General features: G+C 36.5%; 3 protein-coding genes and 1 pseudogene across 4 annotated transcripts; 1 reads left to right on the plus strand and 3 right to left on the minus strand.

Moving 5' to 3' along the window:
• Window positions 1-2035: 2035 nt before the first annotated feature.
• On the minus strand, window positions 2036-2821 carry LOC145602706 (uncharacterized). The gene has a single exon (XM_081658880.1). It carries the CDS (start codon window positions 2819-2821, stop codon window positions 2036-2038), a length of 786 nt encoding a protein of 261 aa, XP_081515006.1.
• A 3788-nt stretch (window positions 2822-6609) lies between these two features.
• LOC145601542 (pre-rRNA-processing protein esf1-like) lies at window positions 6610-12050 on the plus strand. Its single transcript, XM_081657580.1, has 7 exons — window positions 6610-7276; window positions 7371-7445; window positions 7818-8077; window positions 9068-9230; window positions 9555-9683; window positions 10630-11369; window positions 11509-12050. The coding sequence occupies exons 1-7, from the start codon at window positions 6749-6751 to the stop codon at window positions 11831-11833; spliced, it is 2220 nt and encodes a 739-aa protein (XP_081513706.1). The 5' UTR covers window positions 6610-6748; the 3' UTR covers window positions 11834-12050.
• A 382-nt stretch (window positions 12051-12432) lies between these two features.
• On the minus strand, window positions 12433-15283 carry LOC145602707 (aspartyl protease family protein 1-like; annotated as a pseudogene). Its single transcript, XR_014104591.1, has 10 exons — window positions 14859-15283; window positions 14548-14686; window positions 14177-14412; window positions 13631-13858; window positions 13410-13542; window positions 13254-13327; window positions 13081-13180; window positions 12927-12999; window positions 12776-12847; window positions 12433-12644 (listed from the first exon to the last, which is right to left on the minus strand). The product of XR_014104591.1 is annotated as an aspartyl protease family protein 1-like (transcript).
• Window positions 15284-16436: 1153 nt separating this feature from the next.
• Window positions 16437-21646, minus strand: LOC145601343 (aspartyl protease family protein 1-like). The gene is made up of 10 exons (XM_081657343.1): window positions 21068-21646; window positions 20035-20170; window positions 18648-18880; window positions 17919-18143; window positions 17673-17811; window positions 17511-17587; window positions 17324-17423; window positions 17192-17249; window positions 17006-17077; window positions 16437-16920 (listed from the first exon to the last, which is right to left on the minus strand). The coding sequence occupies exons 1-10, from the start codon at window positions 21451-21453 to the stop codon at window positions 16709-16711; spliced, it is 1638 nt and encodes a 545-aa protein (XP_081513469.1). The 5' UTR covers window positions 21454-21646; the 3' UTR covers window positions 16437-16708.
• Between the last annotated feature and the right edge of the window lie 1038 nt (window positions 21647-22684).

Genomic DNA, 22684 nt, shown 5'->3' on the forward strand with positions numbered 1-22684 from the left:
ATATAATTCCCATTACCAGCTTTCCAAGCAAACCCTTCTTTGAAAACCTCTTTAGTCCTTTGGATGCTAGCCCTTCCCATTGACGGATTGCCTTTACGAACATAAGGAGTCGCAATTGAGCATATCCCACAAGTCTGCAGCCCTTTGTGTGCCCTTGACAGTAGCTACTGTGGATTCAAATGTATTCTTGTTGCTTGCTTAAAAAGAAGGGCATCCTTAAGTGTAGATGCCTTCCTGATTCCTAGCCCCCCCATGCTCTTAGGGAGCTGGATGATGCTCTTACTTACCTAATGCATGCTTTTATTCCCATTGTTGGACCACCAGAACCTAGTTATGAGTGACTCCAGTTTGTTGGCGATGCTTTGGGGGAGCTTAAGGCATTTCATAACATGTGCTGACATGCTTACCAGAACCGTATTGATGAGGATCAGTTTTGCAGCTTGTGACAGTCTCATAGGGGCCCAAGACACGATCTTTTCAGATACCTTATCGACCAGATACTGGAAAGAATGTTTTTTCTTTCCTTGAATGTCAATTGGGGCTCCCAAATGTATTCCCATATTACCTGTTTCTGGCATAGCCAAGATTCTTCTCATATCTAGTTTCATATCTTCATCAGCCCCCGGAGAGAATTTGACATATGATTTTTGTAAGTTTAACTGCTGACCTGATGCTGTGCCAAACCTAAGAAGAATGTCCCTTATGCACGTACATGCCCCCTCACTTGCTTTAAAGAACAGCATCGCATCATCCGCAAAGAAAAGGTGTGAGATGGAGGGGGACCTCCTAGAGACTTTCAAACCCTTGAACTGGTTAATATCCTCGGCCAGTCCTAGCATTCTTGATAGAATATCCATACAGAAGATAAAGAGGTACGGGGAGAGCAGGTCCCCTTGCCTTAAACCACATTCTGGTGAAAAGTGATTCGTCATCTTCCTGTTGATGATAGCTTTGTAGCTTACAGTCGAGACACACTGTGAGATCATTCGGATCCAATGCTCTGAGAACCCGTAAGCCTGTAGAACCTTGAGGAGAAAAAGCCAGTCAACTCTATCATATGCTTTTGACATATCAATTTTAACAGCTGCAAAATTCGAACCCCTTTTTGAGTTGATAAGATGCATCAACTCATGGCTAAGGAGGATGTTATCCTCCATGTATCTTCCTAGGATAAAAGCATGTTGGTTTTCCGATATCAGATTTGGTAGGACTCCTTTCAGTCTATTAACCAGACACTTTGAAATACACTTGTAGACCGTGTTGCAGAGGCTAATCGGCCTGAATTGGTTAGCAATCTCTGGCACCTTTACCTTTGGGATTAAAATCAAGAGTGATTGATTCCACTCCTTAAGCATATTCCCCGTTCTCAAGAATTGATGGACACTTTCCATAACCAGTTGACCCACCTCCTTCCAATAAACATGGAAAAAATCAGCAGTGAACCCATCCGGCCCGGGGGATTTCGATCTATAATGTTGAACATAGCCTTTTTAATCTCCTGGTCTGTGAAAGGCTTGTCTAGCCACTCCCGATCCGTGTCTGTAAGCTTGGTGATATCCAATTCCCTAAGTAGTAAACCAATGTTTTCACCATGGTTGCTTTAAAAGTTTGGCTTGTAGACCTCTTTAATTGCGTTCACGACCACCTCCTCCACTTCCTTTTGCCCCTCAACCCATGTGTCATTTTCATCTCTTAAGGTTACAATCTCATTGCGTAATTGTCGTTGCTTCACCTTCCTATACATTGTTGGAGTTGAGCAATCCCCATATTTGATCCAATTTGATTTCATTCTCTGTTTCCAGAATTCGAAGCTCATTTGGTTCTCTGGGACAAGTTGGTTTATGAGATTGATGTAACCTCCCCCTTCATTAACCGAGCTGATATTCATCCCCGTGTCATGTAGTTCTTTTGTGACTTTCCTCCAATTAACCCCCCACAGTTTCTTTTTTTCCAAGCACCAATATTGCATGTTTGTTCTTACTTTCGAAAGCTTCCTAGCCACTTGGAACATAGGAGAACCACGAACTTCCCTCCTCTATTCCCTTTCCACAATTCCTTTTATTTCCTGAAAACTAAGGCACCAATTCTCAATTTGGTAAGGCCTATTAGACTTGTTGTTGGACCTCTCTGAAATGTATGTGATCGCTGCATGATCGGAGCAAATGATGGGTTCATGCACTATTATCCCATCCGGGGAGTGTTGGAACCATTCCTCCGTTATATAGGCCCGATCTAATCTTTCCGAAATGAGATCATTCCCATCTCTTTTGTTACTCCAAGTAAACCTCGGTCCCGAGAAAGGAACCTCCGTGACATTGCTACTGAATCTCCAATCTAGGAATGAGTTAATTCCTCTAATTTGCGTTGTGCCCCCCATTTTGTCGGTTCCACTTTCTACTTGATTAAAGTCTCCAATGACTAGAACATTTTTGAACTCCTCCAATATCCATTGGAGTTGCTCCCAAACTATTCTCCTATTTTCTACTTGAGGCTCTCCATAAAGAAACAAGACATACTTAAACCTTCCATTAGCTTCATAGATTTTACATAAGATGAAATTCTTAGTAGCGTACAAGCAATCAACTACATTACTAGACCAACCTAAAACAAGTAAACCTCCACTACTTCCTTCCGAATCACAACCAAAAGTTGAAGTAGGGTGCAACATACGTAACTTACTAGCCGCAATAACAAAATTCGTTTTTGTTTCCGAGACAAACAAAAACATAGGTGACTTAGACCGGTAGAGCCACACTAGATAAGGAATTGCAAGGGAGTGTGGATCATTCAAGCCCCTACAATTCCAAGCTACAACTTTCATATTCCATTTGTAGGCCTCTTTGAGTCGGCCGCCTCACCATTCGAAGAAATCCTTACTGATTCAAAGATTGAGATTTGCAAGTCAATGTCCATGTCATCTACTACCACCCTTAGAGCGGAAGTCACCTCTTCACTCTTATGCCTCTTGACTGATTCTGACGAAGAAGATGAGAACTCTTGTTGCCTTTTGTTTTTTGCCCTTCTTTGAATATCCTTGTCAATTTCAACCCCTAGCTCACGAGCCAGGATCCGAGAGTGCCTTTGAGACAAATTTCCTCTTTCCTTTGCTATCCTTTCTCCAAATGTTGAACCCTCCCTTTTCGGACCATCGATGAAGCCTTTTGAGTCTCTTCCGATCCACCCAAGTGTAATCCGACTCACTATACCGAACCGATCCATCATCACAAGAGTGTGGGAGGTGCCCTATTGCTTCCCTTATCCTCTCCTTGTTGTTAGCACTATCATCATAGTTAAACAAATCAGTAAAATTGAAGGAGCTAAGATGTGATACTGGCGTGTTCGGTGGATCGAACTCCGTAAGGGGAAGGTTAGGCAACCCTCCAAGATCTTCCGGTGAAAGTTGCAAAAAAGGATGAGTAGTGCCTCTTGAAACCCGGTGTATTTCCCTAATTTCTTCCCTTCTAGCTTCTCGGATCCCCAAAGCAAGAATCGTACTTGCTTCCATCATACTTGCATAATCCTCATCCGAAAAATTCTCATCACTATTTCTTGTTGTTGCCACAATAGTTGAATCCATGACTCCATTTTGCAATCCTAAGCCATACCCATTGCTCGTCTGAAGCCCGACCCGCCTCTGTTCGGCCCACACCGGAGTTGCGGCCCATTCCGAGATCCCAAGGGTGTGAAATAAAGTTCCTGGTTCACCCCTTTGGCCTATCCTTTGCCTTGCTGATGAAGACTCCCCTACCTCGTAAGTCGAGCACAAGAAATTGGGCCGAGGTGGGGGAGGTGGGCTGCGCATCGGGGACGGAGGTAACCAGCCACCCATCACCCTGTTAGGGTTTGTCGGGCCCAAGTTGAGCCTTTCATTTCCCTTTTGCTCGTCATTAAAAAGCTGTCTTCGAACACTGTTAGAAGAAAAACCCACATTAGGGTTTCCCTGCCTCGATACAACAAACTCGGCATAAGGATCATTGCCTAATCCGAGTCTTCTGCCTAGTGATCTCACAAGATCAGGTTCAACCTGATTAACCTCTTCAAGCTCTACCAACTCAGATTCGTCGGTGGAGAAATCCTCACTTCCAGTATGGCAATGATCGCTTTCACTACTTTCTTGCGATGATGTGTGCCCCTCGAATGGGTGATCCGCCTCGAAACCTGCTTCCCTAGGCACCCTTCTGAAAATCGGATTGTCTTCGGGGTGGTTATGGTGCCTCAAATCCACCCCCGAATTGCGAAACCTGTACCAGTCAGGTAAACCACGTATGAAATTCGAGTAGAAAGGATATTCACGCGGCCCATAGAGCACCCTAATTCCATCTGCTTCGACCTCATCCAACCTTCACCTAACTCTCCTTCTTGCGGTGACAGGGTGGATGCGACAGCGGGATGTTGAGTGTCCTGCACACCCACACAACTTGCAAAACTTGTATAGCCCCTCGTACCTAAGGTATACCCATATTACTCTATTCCCTTCCAAGGGTATAAAGCATCCTGGAATTAGTGGGATTGATAAATCCACAAGAACCCTAGCCCTTAGTTCTGCTTGTATCGGCAAACCATCTCCTTCGAGATCCATTTCCTCAATATAACCCACATGCCTAAAAAATTTCCTTGCCCACCCTTCCGTGAGATAGGCTAAGGGTAATCCATAAACCCTAACCCATAACCTTGTTAACGAGAAACTCATTTGGTGAGGCACATAGTCGATCCTATATAGTCTGAAATTGATGAGTCTTCCTTCAATTGTTGCTGTGCTAGCTCGTACCAGTGCTTGCTGGTCTTCCACCCTACTGCATTCAAACAAGAAATAAGGTCCCGACCTATAGACTCTAATTTCACCACTCCTTATCCATCTTGAGTTAACCACTTGTTGAACCAATGCAACAGCAGGTGGGTGAGGACCTACAAAGAGGCCAATCACGCTTAAATTAAAATTAATGTTAATGTTTTCAATATTAAAATCTGGAGGGTTGGGTATTAAAGGCCCCCCTCTCAGATCTGTATTTTCTTGTTCATTATGAGCATTAGGGGACTGATTGCTGTTACTCATAGTAGGACAGGAAGAATGAAGAAGAAGAAATTAAGAGAAGAGAATAAGACTGGAAGTAATGAAAGAAAAGACAGAAGAGAAGAATAATTTTTGGTGATGAATCAATGCTGCAGCTCCCTTCTCATTTATAATCGAACAAGAGTTCTTGGAATGTGAAAGGGTTTGAGCGTGGGGAACAGAGATTTCGTGTAAATAAAACACTAAAAATAGCTAGCCGCCTCTAGCTAATTCTTGCTGCACCAGTAACTAATCAAGGCAATTAATGCTGTAACCCCATTGGCTGCAATAAACAGCAAGGAGGCGCTCAGCTTTTTTGGGAGAGCAGCTTGCTTAGGAAAGGTTGCTGCCTTTAATTGGAAACCGAGAGGTTTTGTATGATAACAAGAAAATTTTATGAACAAAGGAAAAGAGGATATAATCCAAATCAGACGCAAAGAGATTGCAAAATCTCCAACCTAGAATTAGCTATACGTAGCTTAATTCCCTAAAATTGAAGCAGCAAGGAGTAACAGATCTGCATGCATGCAGAAAATCAAGCTTAAGCTTGGTGAAACCTAGCACAGCTAGGAGAAACTCACGTTTAGTGAAAGGAGCTCTCGTTTTTAGAGAGAGAAAGTTTTTATTTACTTGGTTAATTAATCTGTGTTCTTTCCGTTATTCCTAATAGGTGTTGATGTTTATTGTTGAAGCATTCTCTTTAGAAACAATGAAGTTGAATCATGTTTATCAAATTTACCAAAACTATGGGTTTAATGCAACCGTGTGCAACATATGATACATATCGAAACCCTTTGTTGTTCAAATATGAGTTGTTGTCTTGCATAAAAGGAATGGATAGAGAATAATTATTTTATTTATTTTTATTTTGAGGAGTTATACCCAATAAATTTGTCATATTTTTCTTTTCTTTTTACGAGTAAATACAAATTGAAAACTAATGTCACTGATAAAAACTTAATTCAACCGTGAATTGGCCCAAATGACCTTGAAGTTTTACTTAATTTGAGCACGAGTTTTAACAAATAAGTTAAGTAAAACAAGAATAAAGGTTATAATTCTAAAGCATGCTATGTGACATTATTCAAATATATTTGAGAATTTCACTTCCCTTTTATCACTTACAAGTCTTTATAATTGAAAAATTTTCTTTCCCTTTTGTCATTCACACTTATTCAATAATTTTTTTCTTTTTTGACAAATGACAACGGTATTGAATTTTTTTTTTCTTTCCTCAAAAACGTAATAATGTTAAAAAAAAAAAATCAGATAAGTGAGTATATAAACCGAAAGAACAAGGAAGACAAGAGGATGAATCCAGTTTTTTTTTATTTGAAAGAAGGATTAATCCAGATTTAATAGTGTTAGTTTTTTTTTTTTAGTGGAAATTAAGTCAAATTTGCTTTTTATTTGCCAAAGTGGGGAAATAACCTGTATATTTTTTGACCAAAATTACGAGTATTCCAAAATAAAATACGTAGTAAAAAATACGGAGTAAAATACAATATTTTCCTAATTAACGGAGTAATCCGAAGAAAATACCCAAAGCTGCAAAGCCGCTCACTACACAAAGTGACAAAATCATTCTAGGGTTTAAGCAACAGAGCAAAACCCTAATTCCAAATTCCCTATCCTTCAACTTCAATTTCTACCTCAAAATCTCAAATCAAACTTCATTGCACAATTTCATCTTCTGCAATGGGATCGAAGAAGAAGAAATCGAACAAATCCGGCGCCGGAGATTCCGCCGGCGGTAGCGAAAATGGAAAGAAGAAGGAGATTCAGATGATTGAAGATCCTCGGTTTTCAATGATTCATACTGATCCCAGATTCCAGAGAGTTCCGAAGAAAACGGATAAGATTTCAATCGATTCTAGGTTCAGTCAAATCTTCACTGACAAGCTTTTTGCGGGATCCTCAGCCAAGGTTGATAAGCGTGGGAAACCTAAAAAGCAGTCGGAAAATGCATTGAGTCGATTTTATCACTTGGAGGAAGATGAAGAAGAAAAGGATGAAGTTAAGAAGAAGAAGAAGAGTGTTGTGAAGAAAGTGGAGGATGAAAGTGAAGGAAATAGCAGTGATTCGTTGGCTTCGGAGTCGAGTGGCGAATCGTCTGAGTCGGAATTGGATGGGGATTCTGCGAGTGATGATGATAGTTTGACGAGTGATAGTGATGATGATGAGGCGGGTGGTGTGGATGTGTCGGAAGATGATGAGTCTGTTGAGGTGAATTTTGATTATGAGTTGTTGTTTTTTGGAGTAAATTTGATTTCTTTGTTGTTAAATGTTTCGAATTTCGGCTTATTTGTTTATGGAACAGGTGGAGAATGTGCCTGTAATTGATAGTGAAACGCATAGATTGGCTGTTGTTAATATGGATTGGAATCAAGTGAAGGTATGTTTTGAGCTTATTTTCGAGTTTTTAAAGCTAGTTTTAATGGTTATTTGAAGCTTTCCCTTGGTCAATTTTAATGACTCGAAATCAAATATGGTGTTGTATTGAATTCGAACATATTCGTATTGAAATGCAAACAGAATTATTGATATACTGTGTGTATTGTTTTCCAAATGATTTATGATTATCATTGTTGAAATATTGGCAATTTGTAATTTCCTTTAGATTCTTTTTAGAATTTGAATTGATTAACTTCCAAGAAGGATGGAACTTGCTGAATCATAGGCGGGATTACTTAAATGTTATATTGTTAGCTTTTGGCTTTACTTCATTACTCTATTTTACCTTTGTACTTGTGATGGTATCCTGTAGGCTGTTGACATATTTATGATGTTGAGATCATTCCTGCCTAAAGAAGGACAGATTAAGTCTGTAACCGTCTATCCTTCAGAATTTGGACTCAAGCGTATGGAAGAGGAAGCAGTTCGTGGTCCAGTTGCCTTGTTGGGGGATGAGAAGAAAAAAGATAATGAGGATACGGAAGATGAAGATGAAGAAAACGAAGATGAAGATGAAGATGATGATGAGATAGATACTGAAAAGCTGCGTGCTTATGAAAAAAGTAGGCTAAGGTAATAATTAATTGCATTATGAAGGTTCCCTGCTGAGATTCTAAATATAGATGTTTGATAGCCTCGAGAGGAATTGTTATACTTTCATGATTTGCTCTTTTTTGCATAACTTTGAAACACTAAGGCATTCATGAAACTGCTGTAACAATTGTCTTTCTTGTTACTTTACACATGGGTATGACTTTTGGGCGTGGATACATATTTAGGTATCTAACACTCCAAGGTTAGAAATTTAAAACACAGGGACACTGTCTTAAAATTGTACACGGGTGCAGGGACACTATATACAATGGAAAGTATTCATGTTTTACGGATACTTTTTGCATGAATTATAACGTATGCATACATATACTGATATACACACATTTTAGGTTGACTTGTCTTTTTTAAATGCTTATTTGTAGCCTATTTGTGGGCACATATTCTTCTTTGCCATCCTTAAATACATTTTCTTCTATGGTTATATGGTTCACAATGAATGAAGTGTTAGCAGTTTAGCACAGCTGCATGCTTGCAAATAATTATGAGGTAAGGATTCCATACCCTTCTTGGAGTGTTGAGGCGTTGAGCGGTACAGAAGACTAAATGAAGAGCAGTTGCATAGGTCATGGATATAATATGTGAGCAGGATTAAAAATATGCAAGAGGTAAAAGTTCCAAAAAATATGTCGAGCATAATATATTCATAGGAGCTGGCTAAGTTGTCCCTGTCACAAGTTATAGTTAGGAAGTCAGGGTGAAGAAAAGCTTATAGTGGTCATATACTGCTCTTAACCCCTGTGGGAGATTGCTGGTTCTGATTTTCTTTGCTACATGTTCTTTCCCTTATTTTCTCTCTGTGGCTCACTTCAGATTTCTTGTTTGTTTTATATAGCTATGCTCAAGTGGCATTTATTGTTTGAGATATATGAACTCAAAGCTTCTCTCTCTCTCCCCTCTCTCCTTCTGTACTTTAAGTGTGTTATTTCTATATTGTTCCGGTTCTTCCAGGTACTACTTTGCCGTAGTGGAGTGTGACTCTATTCCTACTGCAGATTACATCTACAAAGCTTGTGATGGGGTTGAGTTCGAAAGATCATCTAATGTGCTGGACCTGAGATTCATACCTGACTCTATGGAATTTCCTCATCCACCGCGGGATGTTGCAAAGGAGGTAATTTGACCTAATTATTACTTGTGATGTCTGTCCACAGTCAAAGATATTATTGCTTTTATAGCTGTTTGAGGAAAACAGTTAATTGTTTTTTGCTTTGTTGAATTTTCTGATATCATTATTCATGAGCTGTTTACTCCCCAACAGATAATAGTAACATTGTGGTTGTATTGTAGATTGATCTCTAGGTTATGTTTTGATTATATAATGGCAATTTTATCACATTATGTTTTGATTTTTTGATGGCAATCTATTACATCATGTTTTGATTTTTTGATGGCAATTTTATTACATCTTCCCTTTTGCTTTTATTCTTGATATCAGGCGCCAGCTGATTATGAGGGTTTAGACTTTCAAACTCGGGCTTTGCAGCAAAGCAATGTAACCCTTTCTTGGGATGATGATGAACCACATCGCGTAAAGACACTGAGGCGAAAATTCAATGATAACCAGGTTAGTATTACACCCTGTCAGAAACATCCATTTTTCTTCTGCCTGATATATATTTTTAGCAAGTTTATTTTGCAGTATTCATTTCCTTTGGCTGGGGAATATCAAAATTCTTCTAATTACGGTTTTTGCTTAATTTTAAGTTAGGCCAGCTACTGTTCCTTATATGAGGCAATATGGCATTTTGGTTATACATTTGTGTTTGGTGTGAGTAGCTATTTTTTTGATTTAATGTTTCTGATTGGGGGAATTATGGGTAATAAGTTAGATCTGTGAGCAGCCTTTTTGATTTATTGCTTCTGATTGAGAATAGGAAAATAGACAAATATATGGGTGATGTGTGGATAGTATTCATCAGTTTGATCATTCACTCATAAGGAGATTGTTTATCAATTTTCATAACATTTTACTTGAAAGTGATACCTTACTACATAGTCGTGTCACTTTATTGCAAGGATGTTTTATTTGATGCAGGATCATGCTAGGAATTAGCATGGTTTCTGACAAGATTACAGCTCTAATTAAGGCAGAAATTATGGAAGAAAAAGGCTGATTATATTGATTAGATAAGAATTACACTAATAGAATGATAATTCCACTTTCGAGAGGTGGATGCTCTCCTAACATGAGCTTTCGAGAGGCTCACTCTCTCCCAATAAGAATCCTCACAATATTCAACATGATGATTATTCCTCCTAATAAGGCCTATTTATAGAAAAACTCTCATAACAAACTCTAACTTATTCCCCAAGCTACTACTAATAGGCTATGACTAATGTACCCTTCCCCCAAATATTGATTCCTTGCAGATCAATTCTCAAAGAAAGTAGTATGTTTCCACTTTTCATGTTGACAATACTTAAAAGATGAATGTTCAATGGTTTCCTTTAACATGTTGACAATTCAGAATTCAGCAGGGTTAATAACTCATGGTTTTTTTTTGTTGTAGCTTGCTGAATTGGAATTGAAAGAATTTTTGGCTTCTGATGAGAGTGATAGTGATGAGGATGTGGATGAGGACGTGAGTGAGGATGATGCAGGTTTATCCGATAAAGTAAATAAAAAAGCCAGGAAAACAAAGATGAAGGCGAAGATGGCCAAAAAGGATATGTACCGTGCTTTGGTTCAGTCTGGAAATGGTTCAGAGGATGATGAAGATGAACGCCAAGATATGGAGGTTACTTTCAACCCTGGTCTAGAAGATCTTAGTAAGAAAATTCTTGAAAAGAAGGATAAGGGTTCAGAAAGTGTTTGGGAGGCATATCTAAGAAAAAAGAAAGAGAAAAAGAAAGCTAGGAAATACAGCTCAGAGAATTCATCTGATGATGACACTGATGAGAGTGATCAAGAGCCTCTCGAACAGACAGAGGACTTTTTTGTGGAAGATCCATCAGTTGTTAAAAGCAAGAAGGTTAAGCATGGTAAGAAGATTAGGGAAGAGAAGACACCGTTGGAAGATGAAGAAACTGTAGCGACCACAGCAGAGCTGGAGCTATTGCTTGCAGATGAGAAGGGAACAGATTATCCGAAGGGTTACAAAATTAAACCGAAAAAGGGTAAGGGAAAGAAGGGTAAAGAGGCTCCTGATGAAGACAAATTACCAGAAGTTGACTATGATGACCCACGCTTTTCAGCACTCTTCACTAATCCTGCATTCTCTTTGGATCCCACGGACCCTCAATTCAAGAGGTAATCTTTGTTCACTTTCTATAGGATGTATTTGATTGAACCAAATATTTTTCTGGATCTATTACCTAGAAAATGATAATGAACCCAAGGAAATTGTTACTATATTGTTTCTGAAGTGTGTGACAATGATTTCTTGCAGGAGTGCAACTTATTTTCGGCAATTAGCTCAACTGCAACAGAATGACAGAGAAGAGGATACAGCAATAGCTCCAGTGGAACTGTCAAGACCAAGTTTAAATGGCTCGAGTACGAAAGATGATGATAATTCTGAAGGTGCTTCCCGCAAAGAGAAGTTTGAGTTATCCTCGATGGTTAAGTCTATCAAGATGAAATCTCAGCAGCTTCCTAAGTCATCTAGTGATAAATTGAAAAAGGGTAAGACCGAACATGGATCAAACATAAAGCAAAAGAAGCATAAGCTAGAAGGATTGGATCACAAAATGAAGAAAAAGGCCAGAGTGTAGAATAAGAATGAACTTACTTCATCAATACAAAATTTTGATAATTTATTCATTTATTTGAATTACAGACTTACTCTGCTTGATTTTCCTTTTCAAGTGTTTTTAAGAGTAGGATTTGTATCCTGTTGACAATGCTGTTCTTGGTGTTCTTATATACTGTCATTCTAATTGTAGAATCTTGATAATGCTTAGGAATGAAAACCAGAGTATATCTTACATACTTGGAGCGTAAAATGGAGTATTGCAATATTAACTACTCCGTCTGTGATGATCCTTTCATACCCTTCTCAGTTCATCATTCCCTTCTGAAGTGTTGTGTATCTTCAAATAAGTATGAAAGACCATAATATTGTTTGTTAAAGAACTTAACCCAAAACATTTCTGTCTTCTCCGAAAGAAATGACAAAAAAGAAGCTGAAATACAGTAGAAGATAGTATCACACTATCACATTTGCAAAATCTCCATTCTATTTACTGCTGTATTGTATGAAAAAATCAGTATATGGTAGTGAGCCATATTTACAAGTAAAGGGTTGAGTTACACAAACTGATGATCATAATATTTAGCCATAACCAAGTAGCCGGCATGCTAACAATGTACTCTATGAAATATTGAAAACATGTGTATATGGAAGAACTGCTTTGGGCCAAAGAATTATCTGTTAAACAGATAGAATCAGAATCAAAATTATGTAGATAAAGAAGTAGCTACGTGCTAAAGCTGATGGTGCGCCTGATCTGTTTGGTGGTGGTGTGCCTAATACGGTTGGTTGAAAAAAGGGAGGTCTTGGACTAACAGGTACAAGTTCACCACCTGATGCATCAAAAAGTAGTTGGTTAACCACGAGGAAAATTCATGGAGGAGCAAGAAAGATTGAAAGTGGAGAGCTACTGAACTGAGCTACTTATAACAGGTTCACAGTTAAAAAAAATACTAGCACTTACAGTCATGTTCCTTCCATCCAAATACCATTCTCTCGTGATCAAAAACAATGCGATAGCCAGTCAAGAAGTTCTCTAGAAAAGAAGGATCAGATGTTACGAGTACATACTATACAGCTTTTCATTCTCATATGCTACAGAAATCAATACTCACCTCCAATAATATTTATGTCATGTTCACCACTTTCAGACTTGAAAACAGCCAAACAGTATACATACCGACCATCCTTGAAGATCAACAGCAAACAGTTCAATTTCATAATGTGAAGAGGCATGATAAAATTCATCCAATTCTGTCACAAATTTACCTCAGTATTAAAAAGAATAGTTGGATCAATCACGGTAAATATGTCTCCGCTTCCCATTGTCAGATTAATACTGGGAATATTCAAGTCGTCGAGGATTGAACTGCAACATTAAGGAAAATTTCAGTACATATACAAGTATATCTCAATTTCTTCTTCAGATAAATTGAACCTACCTTGTTACATAGCAGAATTCAAAAGGATTATCTAGATCAACTGCCAACCTTTGATCATTAATCTGTGAATCAAACTGCACACACATTGTAACAACCATTAAACTCTATCCTCATTTTAAAAATCGATAAGAATATAAGATAACTCAAATAACTTGCCTTGTCAGAGAGAAGACTATAAGCTGGATCAGTCAAGTGAGTAAATGAAGTGCCAGTATCTATGATCACAGTCAAGTTTGTAACAGAGACGTTTTTTCCCATACTAATTTCAGTAATGCTGACATTATATAAACTGTTGAAAAAAAGACGGTAATTATAATCTAAGTAAAATTTCCCAACATCTGTTAAGCCAGAAATCATAGCGAAAGACAATGACTTACTTCAATGGATCATCAGTACTGAGTGGTGTTTCACCTTGTTCATTACTGTCTCTATCTCCGAATATTATTTTACCAATGCCATCTCCGGTGAAACACATGGAATAAGAATTTGATGTAAGGTTTTGACTTGCTAAGACGCTTGGTAGTGATATTGGATCCATAGTAAGTCCAAGCAGACCGTTTGGAGCTCCATTACTCAAGAAAGAACCAGTCTGACGGACTCCACAACTGCAACCCACAAACACACTTTGATCATGATCAACTAATTGGGTACTAAACAGTTATTTTTGGACTGAAAGCAAAATAACGCAATTCCCTTTTTTTCAATGTGTTAGTGAAACGTTGAAACATCAGTAAAGAAGTCTTTTTTGCAACTAATGCACTGTTTGAGTGTTTGGAAAGCACCTAACAGCTAGCTTTTCCAAGCACATTTCTAACAGATTCTGCCTTTCAGATACCTTTTTCACCTCTGAGCTAGTTCTCCAACCTAATGTACAATTCTATGCTGTCAACTTGTCAAGAGGGCGAAAAGAAGTGAAGGATTACCCGAAAGGAATCTTAGCATTGATGCGTGCTGAAGAATTAGAGTTCATTGAAAGATGCAATATATCCTCCACCATGTAACCAGTAGATGAAGTGTTTGCTTGTAGATAATGAACTCCGTAGGGGCACCGGTCTTGTGATGAAACGCAGCTTAGGCTGTTCTGACAGAGAGGACTAGTGCATGAAAGTTGATTTCCTGTGGATGAAGTACTTAAGCTGTATATATTGAAGTCTAAAACCTGAAGTCCAAATAAGGACATGGTCAGAGTAGAATACTTGCATCAGGAGTGCTTTCAGAATCGCTACACATTTACATGTCAGAACACAAAAAATCAGAATTTGACAGCAGAAATTGGGAATTAGCAATAGCTTACCGCATCAGAACTGAATGGCAACTGCCTTACACAATTAGGCATGCAGTCACACGGCAGCCAGAAAATATGACTGCCTGTATCAAGAGCCACAAGAAACCATGATTCCGGTGTCCCTACAGACACATTCGCGTAATACAAACTGAAAAAGGACAGGAACAAAAAATAATGTAAGGCAGATATAGAATAGATGAATAGCCTGTGTCAAATAAACTCAAGATTACTGCTACTCAGCACCATAAAGTCCATTGACTTTATATTACTTTTGTCAAAAACAAACTCAATACAGGAAAAAAATAGATTATAGAGCATACAATCCAAGTTCAGCGATATGGAAAGTGGTGTTTCCAGAAGCAAACGTGAGGGTGCTGTCATTAGCCTTTTCTCCTGTTAATCTGCGGCCATGGTAAACACGATCACGATGAGCCATTGCAGCATAGTAATTAATCGTTCCCTTCCCTGGAAAGCCGTAATCATTGTTGAAAATTGTCTTAACAGGATCAGAAAATCTATGAAGAAAATTAAATCCAAATGCCTCAGATCCATAACAACTTTGACATGTCAGACTTAACATCAGAAACAGCACCAGTAATCCATAAGTTGACTTGCACCCCATCTTACAATTCATGAATAATATCATAACTTACTATAATAAACTTAGCTTGAATTTCATGAAATGACCAAAATTGTATGAAATTTGGACATTTTGGTGAAAGTTTTGCACCCCATTTAATATTGAGCTACCAATTGGTGATCAAGCAATTTAAAAAATTGTTGGTGATAAGTTTTAATATAATGACAAAATATTCTTTGTAAGCAAGCTGTAGAATATTTCAAAGTCAATGATTGAGAATCTTCAAAATGTTACTTTTGGCATCTTCTTCTCTTTCTCTTTCCATGAAATAACTTCTCTTGCTCATCTTAATTTTCATTACTCCAATTTATTTTTAGTAGTAAAATGAAATTAGAAGCACTTAATATTTTGTGAATTGACCTACAAATTTTGTGATTATAGAAGCTTAAGTGTATGATAATAAGTTTTTAGTTGGACGGGGTTAATTACACTTTCAAAAACTAATCTTTTGTAAAAGGATGTGTGAACCAATATGGTTTAAAGATTACCTTTTTCCATTTTATAGAGTTATGCCGTACTAAGGAGTATTTTATCAATCAAATATTTGTAATTTGTTATGATTATCGATTAGTATTAAATTATTTTCAATTTAACATACAGTACATAGTACGGAGCTTAAAATATCTAAGATATGTTATAGCTTAATCATAAACATTCGGGGTGGTGAGCATGAACTTCACACGTTATATATAAAGAAAATACAATCACCAACCATAAACTCTTCAAACATGTACGGACAACCTGTAAAACAAGAAAAACTCTTTTCCTTTTTTAAAAAATAAAATGTAAAAAAGTCAAATTCGAGTAGAAAAGTCAGAGGAGAGAGAAAAGACAAATGACAATGAAAGTCCAACCACTGAAGATTGAGACTGTGTGTCCAACATTTAAAGATATTCCCTTTAATGAGTTTAGAAAATCATTGTCCGAATAAATGTCACAATTCCTTTTTTTTTAATCATCTTTTTAATCCCTTTATTACAAACTTAAAGTGCTTAATTTTGATTAAAAGTTTCTTTCATCATTTTCTCCAAAAAGCAGCATTTGTTGATTTTATTCATCTAGTCGAAAGAAAGGATTCCCAGAATAAAAGGTCACATACTCACATAAACTATTCTCGAGTTGTTAATTCTCATATAGACAATGTGACATCTAATTCGATATGGAAACTCATCAGACAGTAACCATCTCAGTAGAACAATGTGAAAGTGAGTAACAGAGTGTAACTGGTAATAACAAATAACACAGGAAGAGATCGAGTGGCAAAATCTGATACTATAGGTGTGCAAATAGCACATTATGTGATGATATACAATGCAATTTCTGTAGCTAAATTATATATACATTATACAATACCAGGCTCAAAAAATGGCCTTGAGGAAAAATAATTCAGGGCCTAAACAAAACTGGAACTACAGCTAGAAATGGAGGACGGGTTGGCTCGAATATGTCATGATCTATGCCTTCCAAATGTAATGCATAAACCAATCAATAATAATCTAAGACTATCAGGCACTCCCGTGGGAAACGAATTTACCAAAGAATTGATAAAACTAGAAGGAAGGACAGTATGAGTGTGTTAGTCCAGAAGTTAAAATGAGATAAATTATGTCTCAAAGTTGATGCTGCAGATATATGAGAACCATTTTGTTGTACGGCTTGAGGTTCAATGGAAGATATTGGAGGAACAGGATGGGGACTCTCGGGACTTATAGGCAGCATGCTTGACTCCAGTGCTTCATTACCTGGAATTCAAATCTCGTCAATCACAGGGAAACTAAGATGAAAGAGCAAGTATTAAGAGTTTGCTACTTTATGAGAGTTACTTACAGTTTGCTGCCTTCCATCCCAACACCATATTTTCACGATCAAATACTACACGATAGCCAGTCATGAAGTTTTCTGGAATAAAAGGAAAAAATTTGAGATGAGTGAATTCAGGAACAATATCCAATAGCCATATGCTGGCAAACTATATACTAGCAGTGCAATTTACTGATAAGTTGATATACTCACGGCCAATGATATTTACGTCTTCACTTTTGACAATTCCCAAGCAATATATGTCTCCAGTCTGAAGATTAAAATGACATATTTCAGTACAGCAGCAAAAGGCGGAAGTTTTAACATATTTGAGAAGAAAATTACCATAACAGAAACTGTAACTGTAGGATCAGTAACATAAAATTGGTCTCCACCATCCATTGTCAAATTGATAGAAGGTATTTTAGGGCCGCTTTGGCTTGAACTGCAAATTTGAGTTTGGTCATTGCTTCAATATAAACTTTAAAAGTAAAAGAGAAAAACTTACAAAAGATAACTCACTAATACTCACCTCAAGTCGTAGCAGTACTCGAAAGGAATGTCTTCAGATTGAGAAGTGTCCCTCCTATCTTTTATGTGAGCATCAAACTGCACAGAAAGACTTATGAATACTTGCATTTAACAAGGAACATTACTTGCTATCACACCAATAAGAAGGTGTTTAAGAACTTACTTGTTTAGCGATTAGTGAATAAACTGGTTCATTTAGGTAGGTGAATGAAGTGCCAGTATCAAAAATTGCATAAAGACCATCGACATGAGAGACTTTTGCTCCCACACTAATCTGTGATATGCTAACATTGTAATGCGGACTGGTAAGAGGGTAACAAAGGCAGGTCAGAAGATATTACAAGAGGATACTTATTCATCAAATCAAAGATTGTCAAGCGAAAAAATCCATAGATAGGGAACAACATACTTTATCTTTCTAAGGTTAAATGGCGTTTTACTTTGATCCGAGCTGCCCATATCACCAAATGTGATTCTCCCCAACCCAGTATCTCCAAAACACATGGAGAAAGAATTTGCAGCAATTTTCTGACTTGATAACATACTGGGCACCGATATACTATCCAGACCAAGCCCAAGTAACCCATTGGGAGCTCCACCATCCAAAAATGAACCAGTCTCAACCTTGCCGCAACTGCAAATCAGTTCACCATACTCTTGTTAAAACTTAACTCAAACAGAAACTAAATTTTGTTAAGCTTTAAGCCCCTTATAAATGGGCAAGCCAGCTATTAAGCCCTTTAAGGTGCTTGAATTTTTATTTTATTTTTTTCTTACAAGCTTAAGGTTTCATAAAAATTTAATTTAATTGAATTTCTAAAATGGATAACAGATTTCTCATTTGCAGAAATTTAGAGCACCCTGAAGCTTAACCGAAAGTACACAAGTCTATTTGATTATAGAAATGCTATATGTGAATAATATTTTACTTGTTTCAGATATATTAACCACCTACTATCCGATTATCTGCAGAAAAGAATACTCTAACTTGTAGATTGGTGATGCACCCTGAAAGATTATATATGCAACTTATTACCTACATTCCTCCAAATCATACAACTACTAAGGCCTTTTACTGTAAGTATCACAATTTAAAGAAACAATTAATAGGTAGACCACCAGCTCGAAATTGACTTACCCAAAAGGAATTTTTGCATCAACAGGCTTAGAAGGATTATCATCTGCGGTAAGATGCAAAACATCCTCTACTAAGTATCCAGAAGAAGATGTATTAGAAGAGAGATACATGACTCTGTAGGGACACGTGCTGGGTGAAAGTGGACAGGTGGTTTTATGTGCACAAAGAGGACTGTTGCAAGGAACTTTTGACCCTGAAGACGATGTATTGAGGCTGTAGATGCTGAAGTCTAGCTGGTACACCAAAAAATTATATGTCAATATCGATAAGGTTAACTCCAAGAGTCACAATTGCAAGAGAAAACGGCATCCCCTTGTCAATCCATTAACAATGAAACAATTTTTTTTAAAAAAAAAAATTTGTGAATGTAAAAGAAATAGAGGTATGTGGTTCCATTTACTTTAGGAATGTAAAACAAGCATAAACACTTTCAGGGGCTTAAGTAATGTAATTGAAAAACAATGATTTCAAACAAATCTTACAAACATAAATTCCATCCCTGAGATTCCAGATATGATTTGGCACCTGGTCTGTGATCACTGTATATTAGATCAAAATAGGGGAACTAATCGGAAATAGCCAAATCCAACTCTTATATCGAAGTGCACTTTAGCTCATAGCCTCTAAGACTCTAACCTAGAGTTTTATACAAAGATTAGAAACTGATTGACTGTCCAAGACTTCACTGTATCTAAAAATTTCCTATTTTTGACTGCAAGCTTCCGAATGCCAGTTGTTACAACCAAATAATATTCAAAGGCAGCCCACTTCTAATCTAAGACGAAAATACCACAAGCTCTTACAAGCAACATAAACAAATGAATGTCATTAATGGTCCCATGACATAGTGACTAACATCCAATGGGACCTTAAATTTTGAAGTATCAAACCGGCTTCCTAGTTAGGACTACATTGTTATTTTTCTCCCCGCACTATCAATATTTAAAAAAAGAATGACAAAAGAAATACCTCAACAAACAAAGATGGCTTAAGATAGACTTGTTGAACTACCGAAAGGGATACCTCAACCACTAATGACTAAGCTAGTAAACCATGCATTATATAGAATATTCTTCCCTTTTTTTTTCTCCTCCATATAAGAACTATATTAATGTTTACTTTATATATGTCGATATTGATGTGCCATATAATTAAAGGACTATAAAGCACCTAGCTTTTCAATTTATTCATAGTATATTTTCAAATATAAGATACACAAATAATAAACTAAACCAACATTCTCTTAGTCTTCTTTTATAAGAAAAATAAGATACCACTTTAATTCAATCATACATTAAAGAAGTCCCAGTACACATTACAATATAATAAATGGTACAATTATATAATTTTAAATCATAACATTATAGGACAACAAATTTAATAATACCTCTTCAGAGTTAAGTTTGACTCCCTTGACACACTTAATACAGTCACAAGGTAGCCAAAACAGGTCACTTCCGGTGTCTAACGCCACCAGAAACGATGATCCCGGTGTCCCCACCGTTACATTTGCATAATGTAAGCTGCAAAAAACACAATTAGACTATAAATAGGAGTTTCTTTTTTTTTTTTTTTAATTAAGTCAAAATCCTTCCACTAACCAGAAGAAAAAAAAAAAAAAAAAAAAAAACATCTAGTACCCCCTTAGTTGTTAAAAAGATGAAAACTTTTTTTTTGTTAATGAGTATAATTATAAGCATCCTATGCTAAAAATAAGCATTTACTAGTACATAAAAAGTTCACTATAATAATCCACCTTTTTCCCATAACAAAAAAAAAAAAAATCTATTTTTTTCCCGGTTATCATTCTACAAATTTCCCGCAATTTCACACCAAAAATTCTAGGTACATGAAAAACAAAATAATTAATTAACCCCCCTTTGATATAAAATACAAGTATACAACAACATTTATAAAATCAAGTACGTCAGCACGTGTCAACTAGTTTAGATGGTTAATATCTAAACCCGAATATACCATTTTCCCTGGCTCTTTTACAAAAAAAAATTTGACAAAAAACTTTGTTTATTCATTGAAATACATAATAACCGCTTAACGGTAAAGTACTACTAAAGGCACTTTGGGCCGTTTTGGTACATAAAATGGGCCGGGTTGACTTGTCCGGGTTTTATTTTGGTAAAGACATTCTCTTTGCTAAAATAAATTTTAAAAGGTAACAATTAAAGGTAAAATTAAAACTCACGAAGTAATTATGAAAAAAATTATGATTAAAAAGCATCAAACTTTACATTAAAAATTGAAAATTCATTAATCTAGATGAACTTTACTTCACTAAAACCAAATAAAATTGCAAAATTCGGGTAATATTATTACTTTACTCAATAAATAGATATAATTCATTTTCAAAAATTAATTCATACGACTGAATAATAATTGAGGAGAGAGAAAAGAGAGCTTACAATCCGAAGAAGCTGATGCGATAAGTAGTGTTACCGGAGGAGAAGGTAAGAGGAGTACGAGAGTCACCGGAAGAAGACGACAACCGGCGGCCATGAACGGCGAGATCACGGTGAGCTAAGGCGGAGAAGTAACCGGTTGAGCCCTTTACCGGTAACTTATCACCGGCGTCGAGAATCCGATTAACTGGATCCGAGAATCTATGGTGGAGTTCAAACCCGAATGTGTGGTAAGCTTGGGTGGGCCAACAAGCCCAGCCCAATAAAAGAAGAACAACATGTGTGTAAGTTAGGATATTTTTTTGGGGATTAATATTGTTATTATTATTATTATTCATATTTAATTTTGTAAGTTTTGGGTAAATTGGAGAGAGAAAATTAATAAGCATAAAAAAGAAAGACAAGAAAATGGAGAAGGAAGAAGAGGGTACAAGGTTTGGTGGTTAATTATAGTGTAAGGAGTTAGGGTGGTGGGACATGATGAACCCAAAAAAGAAGCCACCTTCCACCTCCCTTTGAATATGGAGGACTAGTAGGAATGTTTTTAAAATATTATGACGAGTTGAAAAGTTGTGGGATTAAAAGTAATTTATGTAAACTTCGAATGATGGTTTCTAAGTGAACTAATGCAATTAATATTGTATGGGTTTTACCCTTCCTTCTTCCTTGTAAAGAGTGGAAGGCGGAGTTACATCTCAAGTAACGAGATTTGAATTGGACTTTTAACTTGCAAATTGGTTCTTATGTATCTTACCATAGGTCAAATTGATATTGTAAAAGGGAAGAACGAGTTATACATATCGTTTTGGTTTTCTATTTTTTGGTTTTTTGTTTTATAAAAGTATATTATATACGCCACATAATGAATCAAAAAATATTTAGATGTATGTTTCAAAAAAAAAAAAAAATTAGATGTACTAAAATCGATAATTTTAAATCTAACAAAAGAAAAGTGGAAACACCTTTTACTTGTTTCCTATTTTTGGTTTTTAGTTTAAAAAAAAAAAAAACTGAAAACTGAAAACTAAAAATGATGCCAAACAATCAATTTGAAAGAGAATAGTTCACTTTACTAACCTCAATAGGGAAATAAAAAATCAACATTGATTAAAATTAATTTTAAGACTTTTGACAAAGGAATTATGTGACATGATGCCAAAATGACGTATTTAAGTAAATAATTAAAAGAAACTTTCTCATTAAGACGAAGTAAGTGAGTTGTGGCATTATATTAAGCATGGATTTTAAGTTTGAAAAGCTTGATGTCAAGCTAAGGACACTTGGATTGATCTAATATCTAAACATATAGTGCAGTACTTACGTGCAAGATAGGCGATAAACGTACCAAATACTTCGTATAAAGTTATTAAAGGTGTAGAATATAATACAAATTAAATTATAATATAATTTGGTTATCAAAAAAATACGGGAAAGTAGTATATGCTGGATATTATTGATCCTTTTTTTTAAAAAAAAAAAAAAATCAATTAATTAGTTAGACCGCTTAATTTATTAATTATTACTAACACGATTAAGGTCACCATGAATTCTGTCAAAAAAAAAAGGTCACCGTGAACAAAGCGGCTTGTGAACAATTTGGAATCACTTGTGTTATATGTT

Source organism: Chenopodium album, chromosome 21, assembly GCF_948465745.1.
Source record: "Chenopodium album chromosome 21, dcCheAlbu1.1, whole genome shotgun sequence".
Classification (NCBI taxonomy): domain Eukaryota; kingdom Viridiplantae; phylum Streptophyta; class Magnoliopsida; order Caryophyllales; family Amaranthaceae; genus Chenopodium; species Chenopodium album.